General features: G+C 34.4%; 1 protein-coding gene across 2 annotated transcripts in view; it reads left to right on the plus strand.

Annotated features, from left to right (window-relative positions):
• The first annotated feature begins 329 nt into the window (after positions 1-329).
• LOC119837012 (sister chromatid cohesion protein PDS5 homolog B-B) overlaps positions 330-19212 on the plus strand; it is a 24442-nt gene continuing 5559 nt past the window's right edge. For both annotated transcript variants that reach the window (XM_038362490.1, XM_038362491.1), the window contains exons 1-14: positions 330-549; positions 3545-3634; positions 9060-9254; positions 10822-11012; positions 11786-11993; positions 12482-13528; positions 14380-14557; positions 15271-15459; positions 16271-16364; positions 16670-16853; positions 17318-17539; positions 17872-18009; positions 18448-18507; positions 19056-19212. The exon at positions 19056-19212 ends at the window's right edge or, in 1 of these variants, runs on beyond it. In XM_038362490.1, coding sequence (XP_038218418.1) covers positions 3554-3634; positions 9060-9254; positions 10822-11012; positions 11786-11993; positions 12482-13528; positions 14380-14557; positions 15271-15459; positions 16271-16364; positions 16670-16853; positions 17318-17539; positions 17872-18009; positions 18448-18507; positions 19056-19212 — 2944 coding nt within the window. In that variant the 5' untranslated portion in view covers positions 330-549; positions 3545-3553. The remainder of the gene's footprint in view (positions 550-3544; positions 3635-9059; positions 9255-10821; positions 11013-11785; positions 11994-12481; positions 13529-14379; positions 14558-15270; positions 15460-16270; positions 16365-16669; positions 16854-17317; positions 17540-17871; positions 18010-18447; positions 18508-19055) is intronic.

Raw genomic sequence — 19212 nt, forward strand, 5'->3', positions numbered from 1 at the left:
GTGGCGAAACGGAGTTCGCCGAGTTTGCTAGTGTATCATAATACCGATACAAGGCATGGCCATCGTTCGTTGCTGTACCTATAAATTAGAATTTTTAGTCAATTTCGTCGCTTTAAAAGTCGACCATTGTTGAGACTAGAAACTAGTTTAAAATGAGATTATTAAAATTTTGCATCTATTTTATTTGATTTTTTAACGAAATATAAACAAAAAAAGGTACACATACGGAAATTATTTGTTTGTGCACAACTCACTTTACATTTTTAAACGAAATCCATAGATTATACGACAGCTTTGAATTGCGACAGGAAATACAGCTAACTTCACTGTAGTTTTTCCCGCAGTTTAGCGTCCACCGATTCAGAAAAATTTTGATACGTTTTTTCTACACATTTAGATCAATTAAACAATATTCTGTTCATGTGATTACTTCTCAAGTGAATGTTTTATGAACTGATTATGTTATTTCGGTGATTGTTTGTTTATAGTTGACTATTGTAGTGATTTTTGTAAACATCGGGAACACAGGCCCCACGTCTATGACTTCTTGTACGTATTTGTGCCAATAACACTCGATTCAAGTAGTATTCATTTATTATGTGTGAAAATTAAAAGCTTTTATATCGATAGTTAATGTTTTCATAGTGTTTACTTGAGGATGTTATGTTTGTTTAGTACCCAAAGAAATGTCTTCGTTGTGATAAAAATTTACGCTTTGCTATCGATGCACATAGCGGGGTGTGAAAGCACACCTTGAATATGTGTTTTGTTTGAATAGTTGATGAAGTTATGGTTATTGCTGTGTATATTATTATGTTAACTTGATTGCAGTATTTGATAACATGGCATATTTTTATGACGTAGCGTTGTTCGTAGTTCGCATGATGGTCGCAAAACATGCAGTGTTTCAAATGCTGCACCAATTTCAACAAATTTTGACATTACAAAATCATCAAAAAATCAAGTAAAAACATTTAAAAATCCTGTAATATATACAAATGCAACATATTTCAATTATGATGCTTTTTATAAACTTATTATGTGCAGTTTTCTACGTTTATAATATAAATTAACCATTTTGTCAAAAAGCATCATAGATTTCAACTTAATTAAACTATTTTCTTATACAGTCAACATATCAAAAAAATTATTCATTTGCTTAAATCATTTCAAAAATATGGATAAATTATATCTATGTACAAAAAAATCCATTAACACTCTTCTAATAATGTTATAAGCATAAACTTTAATCAGAAAAAAAACATCCGTTTCTAAATAAAGTAGTTATATCAAATAACATTTATATAACAAATACCTATAATATTACAAAAATAAAAGCTATAATAATATTTAATCTATAAAAATTTATATCAAGTGCCAATTGAGTCATAAACGGTAAGGTATTCATTTTCATACAATTTGGTTTTACAAGACAATGAAGGCAATAATATAAACAAGATATAACATGACCTATATATTGCAAGGATTCTAATCTTCACAATTAATAAACAAATGGTATATATGGGATTTCTCATGACATACATAGTCTTAGAATGTTCGAAGTGTGTATTAAAAGATAAGTAACAATCTGCATATAAAATAGAATTCATTGCCATAAAAATGTTATTGAAAAATATAAATATTGAAAAGAAATCACTGAACTGATGGTAATTTTGAGTATTCCATGTTGTGTTCAATACAAAAATAATGCTTGCTTGTGCACTATTTCCCAATTTGTACCTGATATAGCAACATTATAGTAAAATCTTTTTCATACATATATACTGCTTTGTGAGTATTAATTATACACTTCTCTTATTCGTCTAATATTATACAGAACATTTCAAAACATGTCATTTATCTTTGTTTCACATTTCTAACCCTCATTATTAAACAAAAGTCACAAAAAATTTAAATATGTCTCTGTAATTCTTAATTTAACTTGTACAATAATAGTATATTGTGGGAGTCGAGTGCGCTTCAGCATGAATTTTGCCAGCTCGCTCAGCTTCACCAACTGGGGAGTACCACATCCCCATAAAAACTGGAGTGATATAGTGGCATGCCAATGTGTTTCGTACGGTGAGTGGGGAAGCCGGATGCCTGTTTCCTTTTCCTCACCTTCCCAGTCCATTCCTTTTTTCCAGTCGTTAATCCTTTCCTTTTCCCTTACATTAAAGCAGGCAAAGTATTTGCAGAGGCACTACCTTTACCAATGTTCATGGGTGTTGGTGGTTGCTTGCCGTTGGGCGAGCCACCAGCTCAGCTGCTATGAAATAAAAAAAATGTTAATAATTAAATATTGATTAATTTTTTCTGCCTAGTAATTAATATCAAATCTAATATATTGTTTCTCATTCAAGGTCACATAGGAGGAATCTAGTAAACAAATGAAAGTTCTTTGGAAATTTCTAGATAAATGTTATTTGTCCATCACAACATATCAGTATTGTTGATGTTTAGTCTGAATATAACATTTCACCTAGCCTATATTTGATGTTATTCCTTTAACTATAAACTTGAGTTGGGTAAACGCTTATCCAATTCAGTTAGCATCTTTTTTGAAGGCGTAACCAATTGGCAATAGTAAACTAAAGTACTTATATACATACTTCAATAATATTTTTTTTTATTAAGCTGGTGGTTGCTCAGCCAGACATTTTTGTCTATAGTTTGGCTTGGATGCTTAGAACATTTTGAAGCTTGTCTCATTTTGAGACTTGCATTTGTCCCTGCTTATACTTGCACACTATAGCCATCAACAGTTTTCTTATGCTGTTATTTAATCTTTTACCATTTTAATTTTTTATCCATTCATTGTTAATTGTTCTAATCAAGAAATAAATAAAATAAAAAGAATCTTATATTATTTATGCATTGAACTGTTCTATCACAATATATGAAGAACACAAAATTTTCCTTAAACATAATTTTTTGAAAGTAAAAAATGTCTTGGATATTTTGTATAGACATACATTTTATTAATTGTTTTTTTTTTCATACAAGCAGGTTAAGATTCCTTGTTATTATTTAGGTATAGATAACTAGCTATAGAATTTTATCTGGGCCAAAATGGGTCAAGGGCCAACTAGGATATCCATAAATACTAGCCTTTATATCTCATTCCAACCATACATAATGATAAAATGATTTGAGTGCATTTTTATATTCAGTCCTTTGAGTCAATAGGATTCTTTGATATGTGCATTGGCAAAATATTAGCAACTTAAAATATTAATTATTTATTGCATTTTTTATTTTTTTTTAAACTCAGAATTTCAAATTTAGGTTAAAAATATACATTAATAAATTTATTTTTTATCTTTTATATTTTTTATTTTACCATGTTTATTTATTTATTATGTGTGCATGTATTTCATTAATAAATGGTTACAGTAAATCTGTTTGATCAATGGTCTACACAAACTCAAAATATGCTGTCTTTTCATGGAAAATATTTAAGTTTTATTTTTTTTAGCTATTTTGGTAATTTCATATAACTTAGCGGATTAAAAGTATTCTCATAGATTATTGTCCTCTGCAGATTGGCAGCATGGCGGAAATAGTGTACCCGCAAGGCTGCCGCCCAATTACCGATGACCTAGGCCCAGATGAGCTCGTCCGAAGACTAAAGGTATGCTGCATAGATCTAGACACTCGGAGGGTTTCCAAGCTATAGCAGTGTTCGAAAGTTTTGGTTTAATAACAGCTGTTTAAATTACTACTTATGCTATTTATCATCATCATCAGCCCATATATGTTCTCACTGCTGGGACACAGGCCTCCTATGAGGGTTCAGACCATAATCCACCATGCTGGCCAAGTGCGGGTTGGCAGCTGTCACAGCATGTCGTCGAACTTTTTGATTCTTTGGACATGCCGGTTTCCTCACGATGTTTTCCTTCACCGTTTTAAACAGTAGTGATGTTATCCACATGCGCAGATAAATTGAAAAATAAATTTATTTTCTGCACTCACGCCCCGTCTCGAACTCCGACTTATCGATTTTGTAGTCCGAGATTCTCACCACTGAGCTGCTTATCACTGCTTATGGTATTTATATCTAGTTTTAATTGAATAGGATAGGATGTTTTCAATTATTGTTCATCAGTGGTCTGCCCCGACTTTGCCTGTAGTGTATAGTGTATAATAGGGGTTGTCCATTAATCACGTGAGGCTTGAAAGGGGGGGGAGGGGTTTGATAAAAATCACGAAAATAACACAAGGGGGAGGGGGGGTGGTCTTAAACCTCACTACGTATCACCAATGGGGGAGGGGGGGTTAAAAAATGCTAAAAAAAGATCACGTGATTAATGGACAACCCCATAGCACCCAGGGATCAAATGCATATCCAATGGTAAAATAATTTTTGAAATTTGTAAAGTTGTTCTTGCGATTAGTATATTCAAGCAAACAAACTCTTCAGCTTTATATAATTAAGTAAATATACTTTACAAATATTTACAATAGTAAATAATTTCATTAATTTATTGCATGCACTTATAAATTTACAGTTATGAATGTCTTACATATCTTCATTGTTATTTTATGGACGAGCGATGTTTATTTTTGTATGCAATACCCCCCCTATTTGTCACATTTTAAAAAGCTCACATTGTACCACCCACCTGATATGACGTCACACGTTGTCAATTTTAAGCAGATATTTTTAAAAATCTAAGCGAAAAAAAACAGTTTTAATAGTTAGGACGTTTTTTTTTCTCCATAATAATAAAAAAAACAGTTCAGTGGGAGTTCGGGTTCGAGCAATTCTCGATTCGCTTCGCAACTCATTTGGCGATTCATATTTATTTATATACCTAGATAGATATCAATTATGGAAGTATTTTAGAAAAAAAAAAATAGTCGATGAACAATATTAACATACATTCAAACGATTGATTTATCCTACTATCCTATTAATATTATAAATTCAGGTTGTAAAAATATATGGATATATGTTTTAGATCTGTATGACATTTGGTATACAGATGAGCTGTCCCGTAGTCTGGATAAGAAAAAAGCTACTTTTTAAACGGGTAACCGTGCCAGTAACGTTAGTAGGTAGTAAACCGTTGGAAAACGTTTTTTTTTGTTATTTTAGGTAATATCGTCTTTAATTTTTGCAAGCGGATTTTTTTTCAAAAATCATCTTGAATCAATTCCGAATCAAATTACAATCAATCATAATATTCAGAGACTGCTGAAAATGTTGACAAAGAGGGTCATTGTTTACTATACTGTAACAGGAAAACGAAGTATCTATATCTTTCGTTTTAACATAACTGTTATAGTTTTTATTTTGCTTTTCCTCCTACATATGAGGTCGCGAGCATAATGTATGAATATTAAAGTTGTATCAGAAGTAAAAACTGAATTGACAGTATCAATGGCACATTGGATTATTCGTAATGAATGTAATATTATATTTTGCTTAGTTCGCGCTGCGTTTAATATTTCGTATGGCTTGCACAATAGTGGTTATTAATTTTAACATCTGTTTTAATGGGAGTGTTACTTTGGCATTCAGTATTTTTTCTATACTAATATTATAAAGAGGAAGAAATTGTAATTTTGTTTGTTTGTTTGTAATGGATGAACTCAAAAACGACTGGACCGATTTCAAAAATTCTTTCACCATTAGGAAGCTGCAACTTCACTGAGTGACATAGGCTATATAAGTATCACGGATCACCACGGGCCACGGGTACCAAAGCCAGGGCAAACAGCTAGTATTATATAAATGTTTAGTTATGGGCTACAGGGATGTTCGTTATCTGTTGTTGGGATGGAAGAGGATGGGAAATTCAACTGTAACTAAACATAGATCTATCTATATAGTACTAACTAAGTTAACATCATTGTAATCTCGAGTAGATTATACTTTAACATTAAGCCTTCGACGATCCGCGGTCGGCTTCGCACGTGTTTAAATATGCATGTTATATATTACATATACTTATACTTTGAATCTATTTAAAAACCGCATCAAAAACCGTTGCGTTTTTATGAACCAAGTCTAGTTTTGCAGTCACGCTGATCGTCGATGCTGACAGCCGAAACGTACGAACCTCTATTTAGCGATTTTGAATATCGTGTAGGTATCAGCGTGTTGGCTGTCAGCATTTACGTTCAGCGTGACGCTAAAACCAGCCTAAGCATGTACCTGACAGATAGCGCGAAGTCACTTTGTTTTATACTACGCACTGATCTAAATACATGGATATCTACCTGAGCTGCGCTGATTTTTATCATACTAGCTGTAACCTGCGGCGTCACTCCTGTGGTTGGTACCTGTGGAAAACGCCCATGTGCTAATGCACACCAAAATCTGTCTCTACCAAATTTCATGCAAGTAGGATAATCAGTTTTGAAAGAGTAACTAATTTCCAAGCATCAATCCATCCATTCATCCATACTTATAGGATTTTTAATGTATAAAGGCGGCTAAGCATGACGCACGCTAGTACTGGTGTTAATATAAAAATAAAAAAAAAAATAAAAAAATACGATCATCACAAACGTCAGATTACATTAAACACAAGATTAATGAATTAATATTAATTTATCTTATCTACGTTGGGCGGCGCGTAATAAATTTAGAGTATACAATTACTTATCTGTTTATGAATTGCATCCTGAATACTTGTGATTCCTTAGCGGACAAGCAATCAAAACTCGATAAAACCAGCGAGGGAAATCAATTTTACCATCGATTTTCAAGACACCAGGGCAATATTCTGAGTTACGGTGTGGGGACACCTTGTCTCGTTAATATTATTGTAAATTTTGAGATATTTATTGTATTTAATGTTGACTACGAGTACAGAATTTTTCACTTTAATTTAATTGTCGGTCTATTAATATATAAGGAAAAGACATATAGTTTTCTCTAATAGAGGGTATAATTACATTTTGTATTATACAATATACTATTGTATTATACAATAATTACATTCCTGGTGGATAACCTATACTTATGAATATATAATGCTCGTGAATATTTTAGTGTAAAATTCGTAATTGAAAACATTATCATCGACTTTATTAACGTATAAAAGCGTGGTCAATCCATTGTCAGTCCATTCATTTGCGAATATACCTACGAAGCTCTTAATGTAGTCTATACGATTTATAAAACGGATTTCTACTTCAAAGAACTTGGCTCACGCGCTCTCCGTCTCTATTATATTTTTATTGATTAAGTAATGTCTGTATTTTGAAGCGTTAAGTTGGCGTTTTATATTCAATTTTAAATATGAATTTTATTCTGAAGTGGATTTTATTCTATCGAGAGTTCGTAATGGCGCTCAAAAATTCAGTATTCAATTTGCAATAAGGTGAAAAGGTATATATGTAATCTCGATAGTTGAAATACTTGTTGTGCCCTCCGGTTTCACACGACATCCAATATTTCTGTGGCTTATGGGTTATTCTGTTGGTTATTGATACATAAGGTGCATTACTGAATAGTATTATTTAATCGACTTTATTAGCAGTAATCAATACATCCGGCTTTCGCATTTATAATAATAGTATAGATTTCCTACTTGCTCTTAAAATGATCGCGATAATAAGAAAGACAATACTGTGTCTTATTTGTTCATATCTTGATGTATTTATGTATCCTGTACTGATTGTATATCGTTTGAATTGTGCAAGCGTTTCTAGAAAAGGTTCAGAAGATAATAATAACCTTTCCGTACTCTTAAATTGATGTAATTAATAAAATCTCTTATATATTATATATTACTAACTTCGGCCCGCGACTTTTGCCGCGTGGAATTTGGACATTAACAAATGATTTTGGTGACTGGCTATTCCTATTTTATCCCAAGGACGCATGGATGGATAAAAAGTATCTAATCACAGCTCACTATCTGTCTACCAAATTTCATCAATCCATTCAGTAATTTCAACGTGATTGACGGACAAACAAACTTTCACATTTATAATATTAGTGTGATATATGTAAATTAACTAATCAAATGTTAAATTATTGCATAGCTACTGCTTGTATTTCAGTTCTAATGATATTTATTACATTCAATGATAATGTGTTTGAACGTCCCACTTCCGAATTGATTATATCTTATTTAACGTACATTAATATATTTTGTATCAGGCATACTGTGTATTCTAGATGTTAGATAGTTCTTTTTTAATTTATATAACATATAAATTATATGTTTATAGTAAAGGGCGGAGAAAAACTGTAACGTTTAATGTATCCCACACAATGTAACGTTATATTTTTTTTACTTATACATACTCTTATTATAATACTGAAACCTTCCGTTTGAATGTAGGCTTAGTGTTTGCTTGTATGTATACTGGCATAACCAGAACTCGGAAGAGATTTTAACTCATGGCACACTATTGTGTAGTAGGTAGCACTAGGTACTAGGTGGCTAACAGTTAATCAGCACGCAATACGCTGAAAGCTGTACCCAACATCGTGATTCGTCATATCTGCCCAATCACAGTGATATGACCAAACCCTCTCTAGCAAGCGGAGCTCATACTCTAGCTTTGTTGCTATGCTTACAAAGAAACGTATCTAAAGTAGATATAGGACGCTGTCTAGTCATTTTGTCACCGGTTATGTCACAATACCTTTTAGTCCAGTAAGAGCACACATTAGCCCCGTTGCCATGGTTACACGGGAACTGCTTTGAAATTACCGCCAACAATACCACAATGACAACACGGGCACTCATAATCCCGTTGTCATGGTAACACCTGAACAATTAGCAATAAAGCCTCGTGCACATAGTATACATTTGTTGAGCAACAGTTGCTGATAATTTTTTTTTTTATGTTGTAGCATTATGAGAACTTTTCAATATAAGTTACCAACAACACGCAGTGTTGTCAGCAACATATTGATAGCAACTCTACAACATGTTGATTGAACTTTGTTGCTTAACAAATGTTTGAAATGTCTACGAGGTTCACCACAACGCCGTGCACCTTATTCTTACACCCGGCACGGATACATAGCCCCGTTGCCATGGTAACAAGCCAGTTAATTAACAAACCCCACCGTTGTGCACCAGGCGCTCGCGCACACCCTGCAAGGCCTCGGGCAGGATGAGGGCATGTACCAGCAGTACATACCGTTGGCGCTGCACCTCGCCGACGAGTTCTTCCTCACGCACCCGTCGCGCGACGTGCAGCTGCTGATCGCCTGCTGTATAGCGGACGTGCTGCGCGTGTACGCGCCCGAAGCGCCGTACAAGGATCAGGAGCAGGTATGTTTGTGACTGTTGTGTTTTTGTGTGAGTGATGTTTTTGTACCGCGTTTTATGTCGGGTTAAGTCAATAAATTGTGATTTCAGTGAGATTTCCGGGATGAAAACCAAAATTGATAGTAGTAGGTTTAGGCGTGATGAAGAGGCAAATAGATAGCGTTATTGTTATCTACAATTTTAGTAAGCATTATAATTATTAATTTAAAATGCACTCGTTTCTTATTGAAGTGTGAAATCATGTCTTATTATGTATTGGTTTTAAGTAAATTTTATTATTGGAACATTTCATGGGAAAATTTTTAAACAGAAAAGTAAAAACGATCGTGTCTTTTTACATATTTATGTATCGGCATCAGCTGTATAAACATTTAATTCATGTACAGGTACATAAGTAAGAATAAGAATGCTTTTAGTGTTTTTAATTCAGCTCTTTACCTGAAGTGCTCATAAAAGCTTAGACAGAACAGCGAGCCTAACTAGGTCGTTCGTATTGTATAATGCAAGCGTAAATTGCTACTAAAAGTGACCCTTTAAGACGTGTGCCACAATTGTTTGCGATTAACAATTTACTACATAACACGTGCTACTGTTCGCATTGACTATATCGATCAGTTCCTTGCAGTTATTATAATGTATCTATAGGTAGTATAACGGTAGGTAGGTATAATAACGTGACCTATATTTTTATTTAAATAACTAGCTTTTGTCTGCATTGACGCTACGCCCATTGTCTACATTGTGCAGATTTTTATTCATCACTAAAAATGTCTATTTTTATTTACACACGAAAAATATTTGGCATAGAAGCAATAATTGTTTGCTTTGGGCGTGTCCACTTCTACCTGGATATGATATTGGCTTTGTCTGGATTCCCCAAATACGCCAGTTGGAATATTGGAAATTAAATCGGGTTTATCGTATTTTGTACCCTAATTCTAATGATATAACGCACAGAAATACACAACGTGTGTGTAGGAATATCGAATAATTTTATGTCTCGTACGTCGTAATTGAATGATTTCTTCTTTAGAAGATTAGTTTTTTTAAGATTAGTTAATTTTTAAACATATTGTTGCGAATTACTATAGGTTCAATATACATTATGAACAATGGATATGGTACGCATCTAACTTTAAAAGCTTCCATTATCAGATATATGATTCTAGAAAAATCTTCGCTGGAGCACTTTGTTCAATTAACTATTGTTATCTTATATATTCTAGAAATTATTATGAGTATATTCGATAATGTTATACGACCGTTTTTAATGATTAATTCATTAACTATAAATTGTTAGGTCTTTTAAAACTTTCAATTTATAATACAATAATTTCTGTATTTTAACCAAGAATGAAACCAATATCATATGCTGTGCGGCTTTCTAGGCGGATCGATTCACCTTTCGATTGACATGTTAACGTTGTTAAACAAACGTCGACACTCATTTCTACTAATAATTAGATCAATACTAATATAAATATCAATATAGAATGGATCACAACATCCCACTAATTCCCTAATTTCACATAACAAAATTTTAAGCTAAAATAAAACGATCCCTCCACAGGTGAAAACTATATTCCTCTTCCTGATCAACCAATTGCAAGGCCTCCGCGACCCCAAGGATCCGGCGTTCAAGAGATACTTCTATCTGCTGGAAAACCTGGCGTACGTCAAGTCGTTCAACATGTGCTTCGAGTTGGAGGACTGTCAGGAGATATTCTGCGCTTTGTTTGCGCTCATGTTCAAAATCGTCAAGTGAGTATTTGTGTGGACTTGATTGGTTATTGACATATTATACATATGTATAAAGATGGTATTGGGACAGTTGGTTAGATAGAAAATCGCTTATTTAATTGAAATACCTACATATTATCTATGTATCAAAATTTACAATCGACATAATTGGAAAAGAGCAAATACCGAGTTCTCTGTAGAAACTGCTTTCCAAACCGGTGGTAAATGTTAAAAATGTGTTTAACGATTTAAAAGTGCTTCTTTATGAAGTTTGAGTTTGAGTTTGAAAGACAAGTAGGATTAAAAGGTTTTTCCGGATATGAAATTAGTTACATAAACATAACATAACAATATGGCATTTATTAACATTTAATTTATGATAGAATTTTTATAAGTTCTAGTGGTTTCGTTGTAACTTATCTGGTTAGTTAAAAGTAGTTAGTAGTAGTGTTAATGCTTTCGATGGTGGCTGGTTTTTCTCTATACTATTGTTCCTTAGTATATGATATTGCTATGCCATAGTGATTATGCCATTGTTATGCTTTGAAGTAGTAATTAATAAACTCAAAAGGAATTTGCATTATACCAAAAAATATATATATATATACATATAAAAAGTTATAAATCCTCAGAACATAGTATCTATCCTATTTACGTTATAATCAGGTTAATACAAGGTGTATTCGTCAGTCCATTGTAAAAACGATCAGTAATAGCACACCCACTATTGATAATATTTCAAAACTTGATATGGACTTGTGTCCTTATACTTGTGTGTTATATACTATTTTCAGTTCGGAACATTCGACGAAAGTGAAATCCTTCATGCTGGACGTGCTCTGCCCGCTGATAACGGAGTCGGACGTGGTCTCCAACGAGCTGCTGAACGTTATTCTCATCAACCTCGTGGAGCCAAACAAAAGGGAGCACAAGCACGCGTACGCCCTGGCCAAGGAGCTCATTGTGAAGACCTGTGACACATTGGAGCCGTACATACAAGCGGTATGTGGATGTTTTTTATATTTTATTAGCTGCACACCCCGGCTCCGCCGTGGTAGTTATTAGCCTTTATTGAAATAATAAAAACTGTCAGATCTTTTAAGTTGGATCACAAACTACATATAGTGTGCAGAATTGATAGAAATCGGTTGAGTAGTTTAGCGAGTCCATCGCGGACAAACAGCGTGACACGTAATTTATATATAGTCAGATTATTTCATTTGTGTTTTGCATGTATGGGCTTAGTCGACCGTTACGTTACGTGTATGTTTGTTATGATTTATGAGGCAGTACAAAATCTAGCCTAGCCTTAGACTGAATGTCACAAATTAATCCGGTAATGATGTCCGAAAATTTGGTTGAAAATAGTGCCAAACAAATTGTAGGAATAAATAAAATATTTTACAATATAATTGAGAATAATTGCTAACTTAATACAGTGAAATGGTCAAATAATATTTAACCTTAGTTGGGTATTTCTGTCTTTCCAGTTCTTCAACCACGTCCTAATTCTCGGCAAAGAAGAAAAGAGTCTCTCAATATTTTCCAAAGTATACGAATTAATCTATGAATTGAACCAATGTTGTCCATCTGTTCTGCTGTCGGTACTTCCGCAGCTCGAATGCAAACTGAAATCCGCACAGTTCCAAGAGAGGCTAAGTGCGGTCGCGTTATTAGCTAGAATGTTTTCGGAACCAATGTCGGAGCTTGCCAAGCAATATCCGGCTTTGTGGCGGGCGTTTTTAGGGAGATTCAATGACATTTCAGTACCGATACGAATCAAGTGCGTCCAATATTGCATGCACTTTCTGGTCCATCACCCGGATTTGAGGAAGGACATTACTGAGACGCTCAAGATGAGGCAACACGACGCCCACGAACAGGTCCGATACGAAGTTGTCATGGCCATAATTGCAACGGCACAGAGGGACTTTCAAGCGGTCGCCGAATCTGAGGATTTACTCCATTTCGTGAGAGAGAGAACGCTGGACAAGAAGTTCAAGATAAGGAAAGAAGCCATGTCCGGTCTGGCGATGATTTACAAGAAATTCTTGACAGAAGAAAGCGTCCCGCCCGCTACGGAAAAGGCAGCGCAGTGGATCAAAGACAAGATATTACACGGATACTACATGACGGCCATCGAAGACAGATTGTTAGTGGAAAGGCTCCTCAACACTTCACTAGTACCATACACGTTACCGCCACAGATCAGGATGAAGAAATTGTACTATTTAATGTCAAATGTCGACGATAATGCGACGAAAGCGTTCATAGAGCTGCAGAAGCATCAGTTGGCTGTACGAAGGACGGTGGCGGAGTGGGTGGAGTTGCATAGGAAGCCACCGACGCCGGCTGTTCAAAAGGAAATGATGACGAAAGTGTTGCATATAAGCTCCAAGTTTTTGCCGGAGTCGGTTAAGGCGCAGGAGTTTTTAAACCAATTCTCGGAACATATGAAAAAGGCGCCGGAGTTACTGCAAGGAATGGAGACGATACTCAACCCGAATGTTAGCTGTGAAGTCTGCGTGCGTACCACTGTGAGTATGAATCTGTTTTGTTTGTTGATTTCATCTGTGTTATAATGCTCTGAAATATAACTGGCTGTTTGCGTTGAGTTATTTTCTTACTTGATAGCCCTAATGCTATTTTCGAAATAAATAATGCAAAAGCAAATTGGTTAAGTGTTCTAGCTGAGGCGGAATATTTAAGAATTATACTAATATATCGTCTACATTTTAGCTTGTTGTAATAAAAAGAAAGATAAAAAAAAAACGACATCTACTAAATAGTCAATGAAATTAAGCTAGTGCCTAATATTCCTTTTATATAATTTGGATATGGTATTATTTTAAGATCGAAAACTCGTTTTAAATTAATAACATTAATTCTAAAGTACTTTGATACATTAAAATGATAATAAATGTAAATTATATTCTTCCCTTATACACACATATAATAATTTATAATAATTTATTACATAATAAATATCCTCTCTTGAGGATAATATTTTCGGTTAAATGATTTCCTGAATGGATTATCATTTAGTAATTAAAGATTTTTTAAGGATTTTAAAATCGATTTTATCATTGTATTAATTATCCCGACGTTTCGAACACTATCACAATATACATGTATTACTTTGTGAAGTGGTTTCTAAATGTGGAAATTTATAAAATATAATTTGTTAGAACAGCTTCACCTGTATATTTTTATGTAATTAATTATTTTAAATTCGATTTAGTTCAAATTTTTATACTTATCAAGGTTAAGACACTAGAAACTATATTATTTATTTATATGTTATCCCAATTGAATCTGAATGGAGCTCTGAATTGAATCTGAAAGTTAAATATTTTTTAAATAATAGTAAAAAATTCTACTTTTCCAGTCCAGCGTGCTCAAAAAGCTCGGCCAGCCGGTGATGACGAACATATACTACAACACGGTGAAGATGCTTCTGGAGCGAGTCAGCTCCGTGATGGTGGACCACGACTCGCTGCTGATACTAGTTGGCTATGTGGAGGGAGCTGTGCGAGGGACGGACACTTCTATAGCCGAAGAGTGTGGTCAGTTTTTTTTCATGTCATAGCGGGTAACTGAGCTGGTGGTGAGCGATCACCATCGTCCATGAACGTTTGCAGTGTTAGTGCCTCTGCGAATGCGCTGCCCGCTTTTTAGGGGAAAGGGGATAAAGGAAGGATTGATGAAGGAAAGACAGTAAGGAAAGACAGTATTAATGAACTGTAATCCGAAGCGAGATTCGCGTACCAATAAGGAGCAATAAGTAGCCTATGTGCTAATCCACCCTGTACCAAATTTCATACATATATGATGACCTTTATTTGTTAATAGGATATAATATTATGTGTAAGTGAAGCTCGCTCAATATACTGTTAGAGTCAGCTCAGTGATGTGGTGAGATGTAGATGTTATTATAAAACCATATAATAAACAGTATTTCAATAAATATTTATAATAATTAACTTACGCAATTGTTACCAAATATGTTTCAATTTATGTTGCTTCTGTGTCTTAATGAGTAATGAATTCTTTAAATCGTCAACCATATGAGATTTATAATTGTATAGGTACACTTTTTTTGAACAAATATATTTTTGTTCATCAATTATAATATACACCTTCAGTGACAAAGACAATAATATTTAATAATGGGTCCGAATTATGCTTATTGCCAGAGTAATGTACAAAAATTAGTTTTTTTACAATGATGTATAACATAAATATATTCAACAACAAAATATCCTCCCAAAAAAAACAGGCATAGACATAAAGAAGGCAGCGGAACGCGGGCTGAAGCTGCTCGTGATGCTGTCGTTCGTGTTCCCCGCGCACTTCCTGCACGAGGACGTGCTCAACCGCCTCACGTCGCTGCTCGAGCTGGACGACGAGACGATAGCGCCACATATATTGGCCGCTCTCACTTTCCTCGGGAAATATAGGCCGTTGGGTATGCTGTGTCTATATATACTCGTATGTAAAACTCGTAGGTGACTGACTGACTGACTGACATAGTGATCTATCAATGCACAGCCTAAATCACTGGACGGATCGGGCTGAAATTTGGCGTGCAGTTCGGCGTTATAACGTAGGCATCTGCTTAGAAAGGATTTTGATAAACTCTACTCCTAAGAGGATAAAATAGGGGATGAAAGGTTGTACCATGAAAATTGAAATTGACAAATTATTTGAAATTGTTAAATTAAAGCTAGATAAAGGAAGATGCAAATAGAGGATATTGGCGGAGGCCTATGTGAAATGCATGCTGAACTATGAGATATTTTATGATTGAATAAAATGAATGCATATAATATAACTGTAAACTCTCTTAGTTCAGAATAAATGGGCTTTTTATTATTAGATAACATAGATCCATTAATATTAATAAATGACTTATAATTAAATGTTAGTAAATTATCAATTGACGGGTCGCCTTATGCGTAAACCTGTCGCTTCGAATGGTCACGCACAAGGTGTCCAAAGGACACTTCAGAAGGCGTAGACTTATGTAAAAAGGTTATATGTCTCGACGGTGATATTAAAATTATTATGTATTAATTTCCTCCACCTGTTGCTTCATTCGAGAGCACTCGCTGTGTATGTTCGAATTGTCAGGTAAAAAAATATTATGGATAAGTCACATATAAAATCCGTTAAAAGGTTTTAAATTTTTTAATCTATAATAAAACACAAGTAAATAAAGGATTATATGGCTTTTTAAAGTTTGAACTATTTACTATAATTTAATTATTATTGAACAGGTGAAGCGTGCTCATCGTTATTCCCGAAATTAATTTCCCTGTGCAAGGCGTATGCAGAAGTTGGTACCCCGAAACAGGCGAAAAATGCAGTCAGGTATGTGAAAGTAATCATGTATCTGTGTTAATGTAAACCATATTGCTATCTGGAATTGCCAAGTAGCAACATTTTACTGTATAAGCCTATATAGAACTATACATTATATGCACAATTGTTAATGGTATTTTGAAGCTTTTATGTAGATTTTTTTGTAACTGTGAAGTTTTAAATGACATTGCAATATTTCATAAAACTCAAGTAAATGTAAATTGATATATCATTTGAATTATTAAGATATAAAATAAGAAGTACTAAAAACTGCTGATTTTAATCAATTATAATATTCTTAAATGAACTTTCAGATGTTTATTCGTCAACGTCCCGGAACAAAGGTCACAAATATTCACGGAAATATTAGAAACGCTGAAGTCGACGCTCAGTCCCCAATCGGAACACTACAGGACAGCCATAGTTACACTCGGTCACATTGCACACAACCTGCCGGATAATTTCCCCGTTCATATTAAAAATATTGTGTCTAGAAAGGTGAGTTAGCATAATGAAAAATAGTATTGGCAGTGACCTAAGTATAAAAGATAATAAATATGTAAATTTACATTGTACATACGAAATGGTTTCTATATTATTTATTTTTATATTTCTTTGTTGCAAGCCATGCACAAAAAAAAAAGCATTAGAAACAATTTGATTTCTTCCATGTGTCTTAATTGTGTTTGTATAGGTCCTTCGAGGCGTATGTATGACTATAATATGTAGTTTTTAATAGGGTGTATCTTTGATATTGTTCTCAATATACTAAATTTATTGTGAGTTTCATTGTGGAATATGATAAAATAACACATTTGGCTTAGCTAGCCTTATTAGAGAAAAAAAAGGTATTTAACAATTTCGATTTATACCAAACATACTTGCTAAGGCTAATTAAAGCTATCACATTGTTTAATAAGTGTCTAATAGGCATAAATTGTATGGTTTAATCAACCTTTCAGATAGTTAAAGAACTCTTAGTTCGCGAGGGTGGCGGTGGACCGAACGCCCCGGATGGGGAGTGGTGCTCTGAAGAGGATTTACCCGAAGAGACCCGTTGCAAGCTCGAGGGGCTCAAGTGCATGGCCCGCTGGCTGCTCGGTCTGAAGAAGGATGAGCTGTCTGCGCAGAAGACGTTCCGTATGCTGAATGCGTTTATTGTGCACAAGGGAGATCTGTTGCAGGTGGGTTGGTTGATAAAATAGAGATTTTGTGGCAAATCTTGTGTCAAAAGACATCCATTTATTGGGTATAAGGGTGATCATATTGAGGTTGACTTGTGTTGGTTGAGTGTGATGATGGATAATGGAAGAAATTTTAAAGAAGATATTTATTTGCAATAAAGTAGTTCTTAAATTCAAAACTCAACTGTTAATGACACCACGATTTGTTGTCTTAGGTTGTGTTTAGTTTGAGAGTTTGTAATCATAGAATGTTTAATTTACTTTATTTGTAAACTTTCATGAATCTAAAAATTATTAAATGAATCATCAACATAACCGAAAATTTATTCCAGCAAAACCAATTATCGAAAGCGGAAATGGCGCACCTGCGGCTGGCGGCGGGCGCGGCGATGCTCAAGATATGCGAGCAGAAGGGCGTCGGCGACCAGTTCACGGCCGAGCAGTTCTACAATCTGTCGCACCTTATGGTTGTATGTATCATATTATGTATTTCATTTTTTTTTGTTGTATAGTACCACCAAATTATCTCTGAAATAAAGGGGATGTCGTCACCTTAATAATCATATTTCGCCCATCTGTCTTAATAGCTTTCGGCGTGTTTAACAATATAATATTTACACTGTTAAATAGGAGACGCATTTGACACGAAAAGGTATTTGACGTTTCTATTCTTAGTTGGATTAGCATTAGTATCTAGGGAAGTATTTGTAAATCTATGTATTCTATTTAAAATGTATTCCATACTTCATAGTTTGGGGACAAAAACAATATTATTGTCATTGCTTTTCTACGATAATTTATTTTTAAGGTACGCCCGCTCATTTTTAAATAACACAGAAAACTCATTTCTTTAATAAAAATAAATAATTGTTATGCATATGTTTTTTTAACAAGTGTTTTTATTTCAGGACGACGTACCGCAAGTGAGGGAAGCCTTCGCTGCGAAACTTCACAAAGGATTATCAAAGGTACTTTGATGTACTTATTGATTGATCGCTATTTTTTTTACATCGTTTATCAGACATTTCTTCACTTGGCCGATACGAGATAAGAGTTTTTAATCTCAAATGAAAGGCTATTTATTCGTTCGAATCTTGTGTAAATTGGTCTGCGCTTTCAAGTGATAATTAGGGATAATTATATTGACAATATTATATTAATATTCATCGTTTTATCCACCCTCAATAACTAATCGTGTAGAAGCCTTTGCATTTGTATATAAATTAGTTTTTGTTTTTATATATATTTTATTGTATCAATTTTAAAAACATGTATAACGCATTATGTAGAAATGTCATGTAATATTTACATTATTTTAAAACAACAACTACGGAGTTTCTTGCTATCTCTTCCCTGTAGAAAACACTATCTGAACCAGTGGTAAATGTTAAAACTATGTTCTAACAATAGTTCAATTAGACTAATAAGTCTAATTGAATAAATGTTTGAGTTTGAGTTTGCTAAAATAAATGAATGAATAAAACAAAACATAAAGTTGAACACCGCGCACCGACAGGGCATCCCGAACAAGTGCCTGCCGCTGGACTTCATGGGCATGTACGCGCTGGCCGGCCGCGAGCCCGAGCGGCGCGTGCGCGGCCTCGTGCGCCAGTACATGCTCGCCGACGTGGTGCGCCGCCGCGAGTACGTGCGCAACATCACCATCGGCACCA

This window comes from Zerene cesonia, chromosome 26 (assembly GCF_012273895.1).
Source record: "Zerene cesonia ecotype Mississippi chromosome 26, Zerene_cesonia_1.1, whole genome shotgun sequence".
NCBI lineage: Eukaryota > Metazoa > Arthropoda > Insecta > Lepidoptera > Pieridae > Zerene > Zerene cesonia.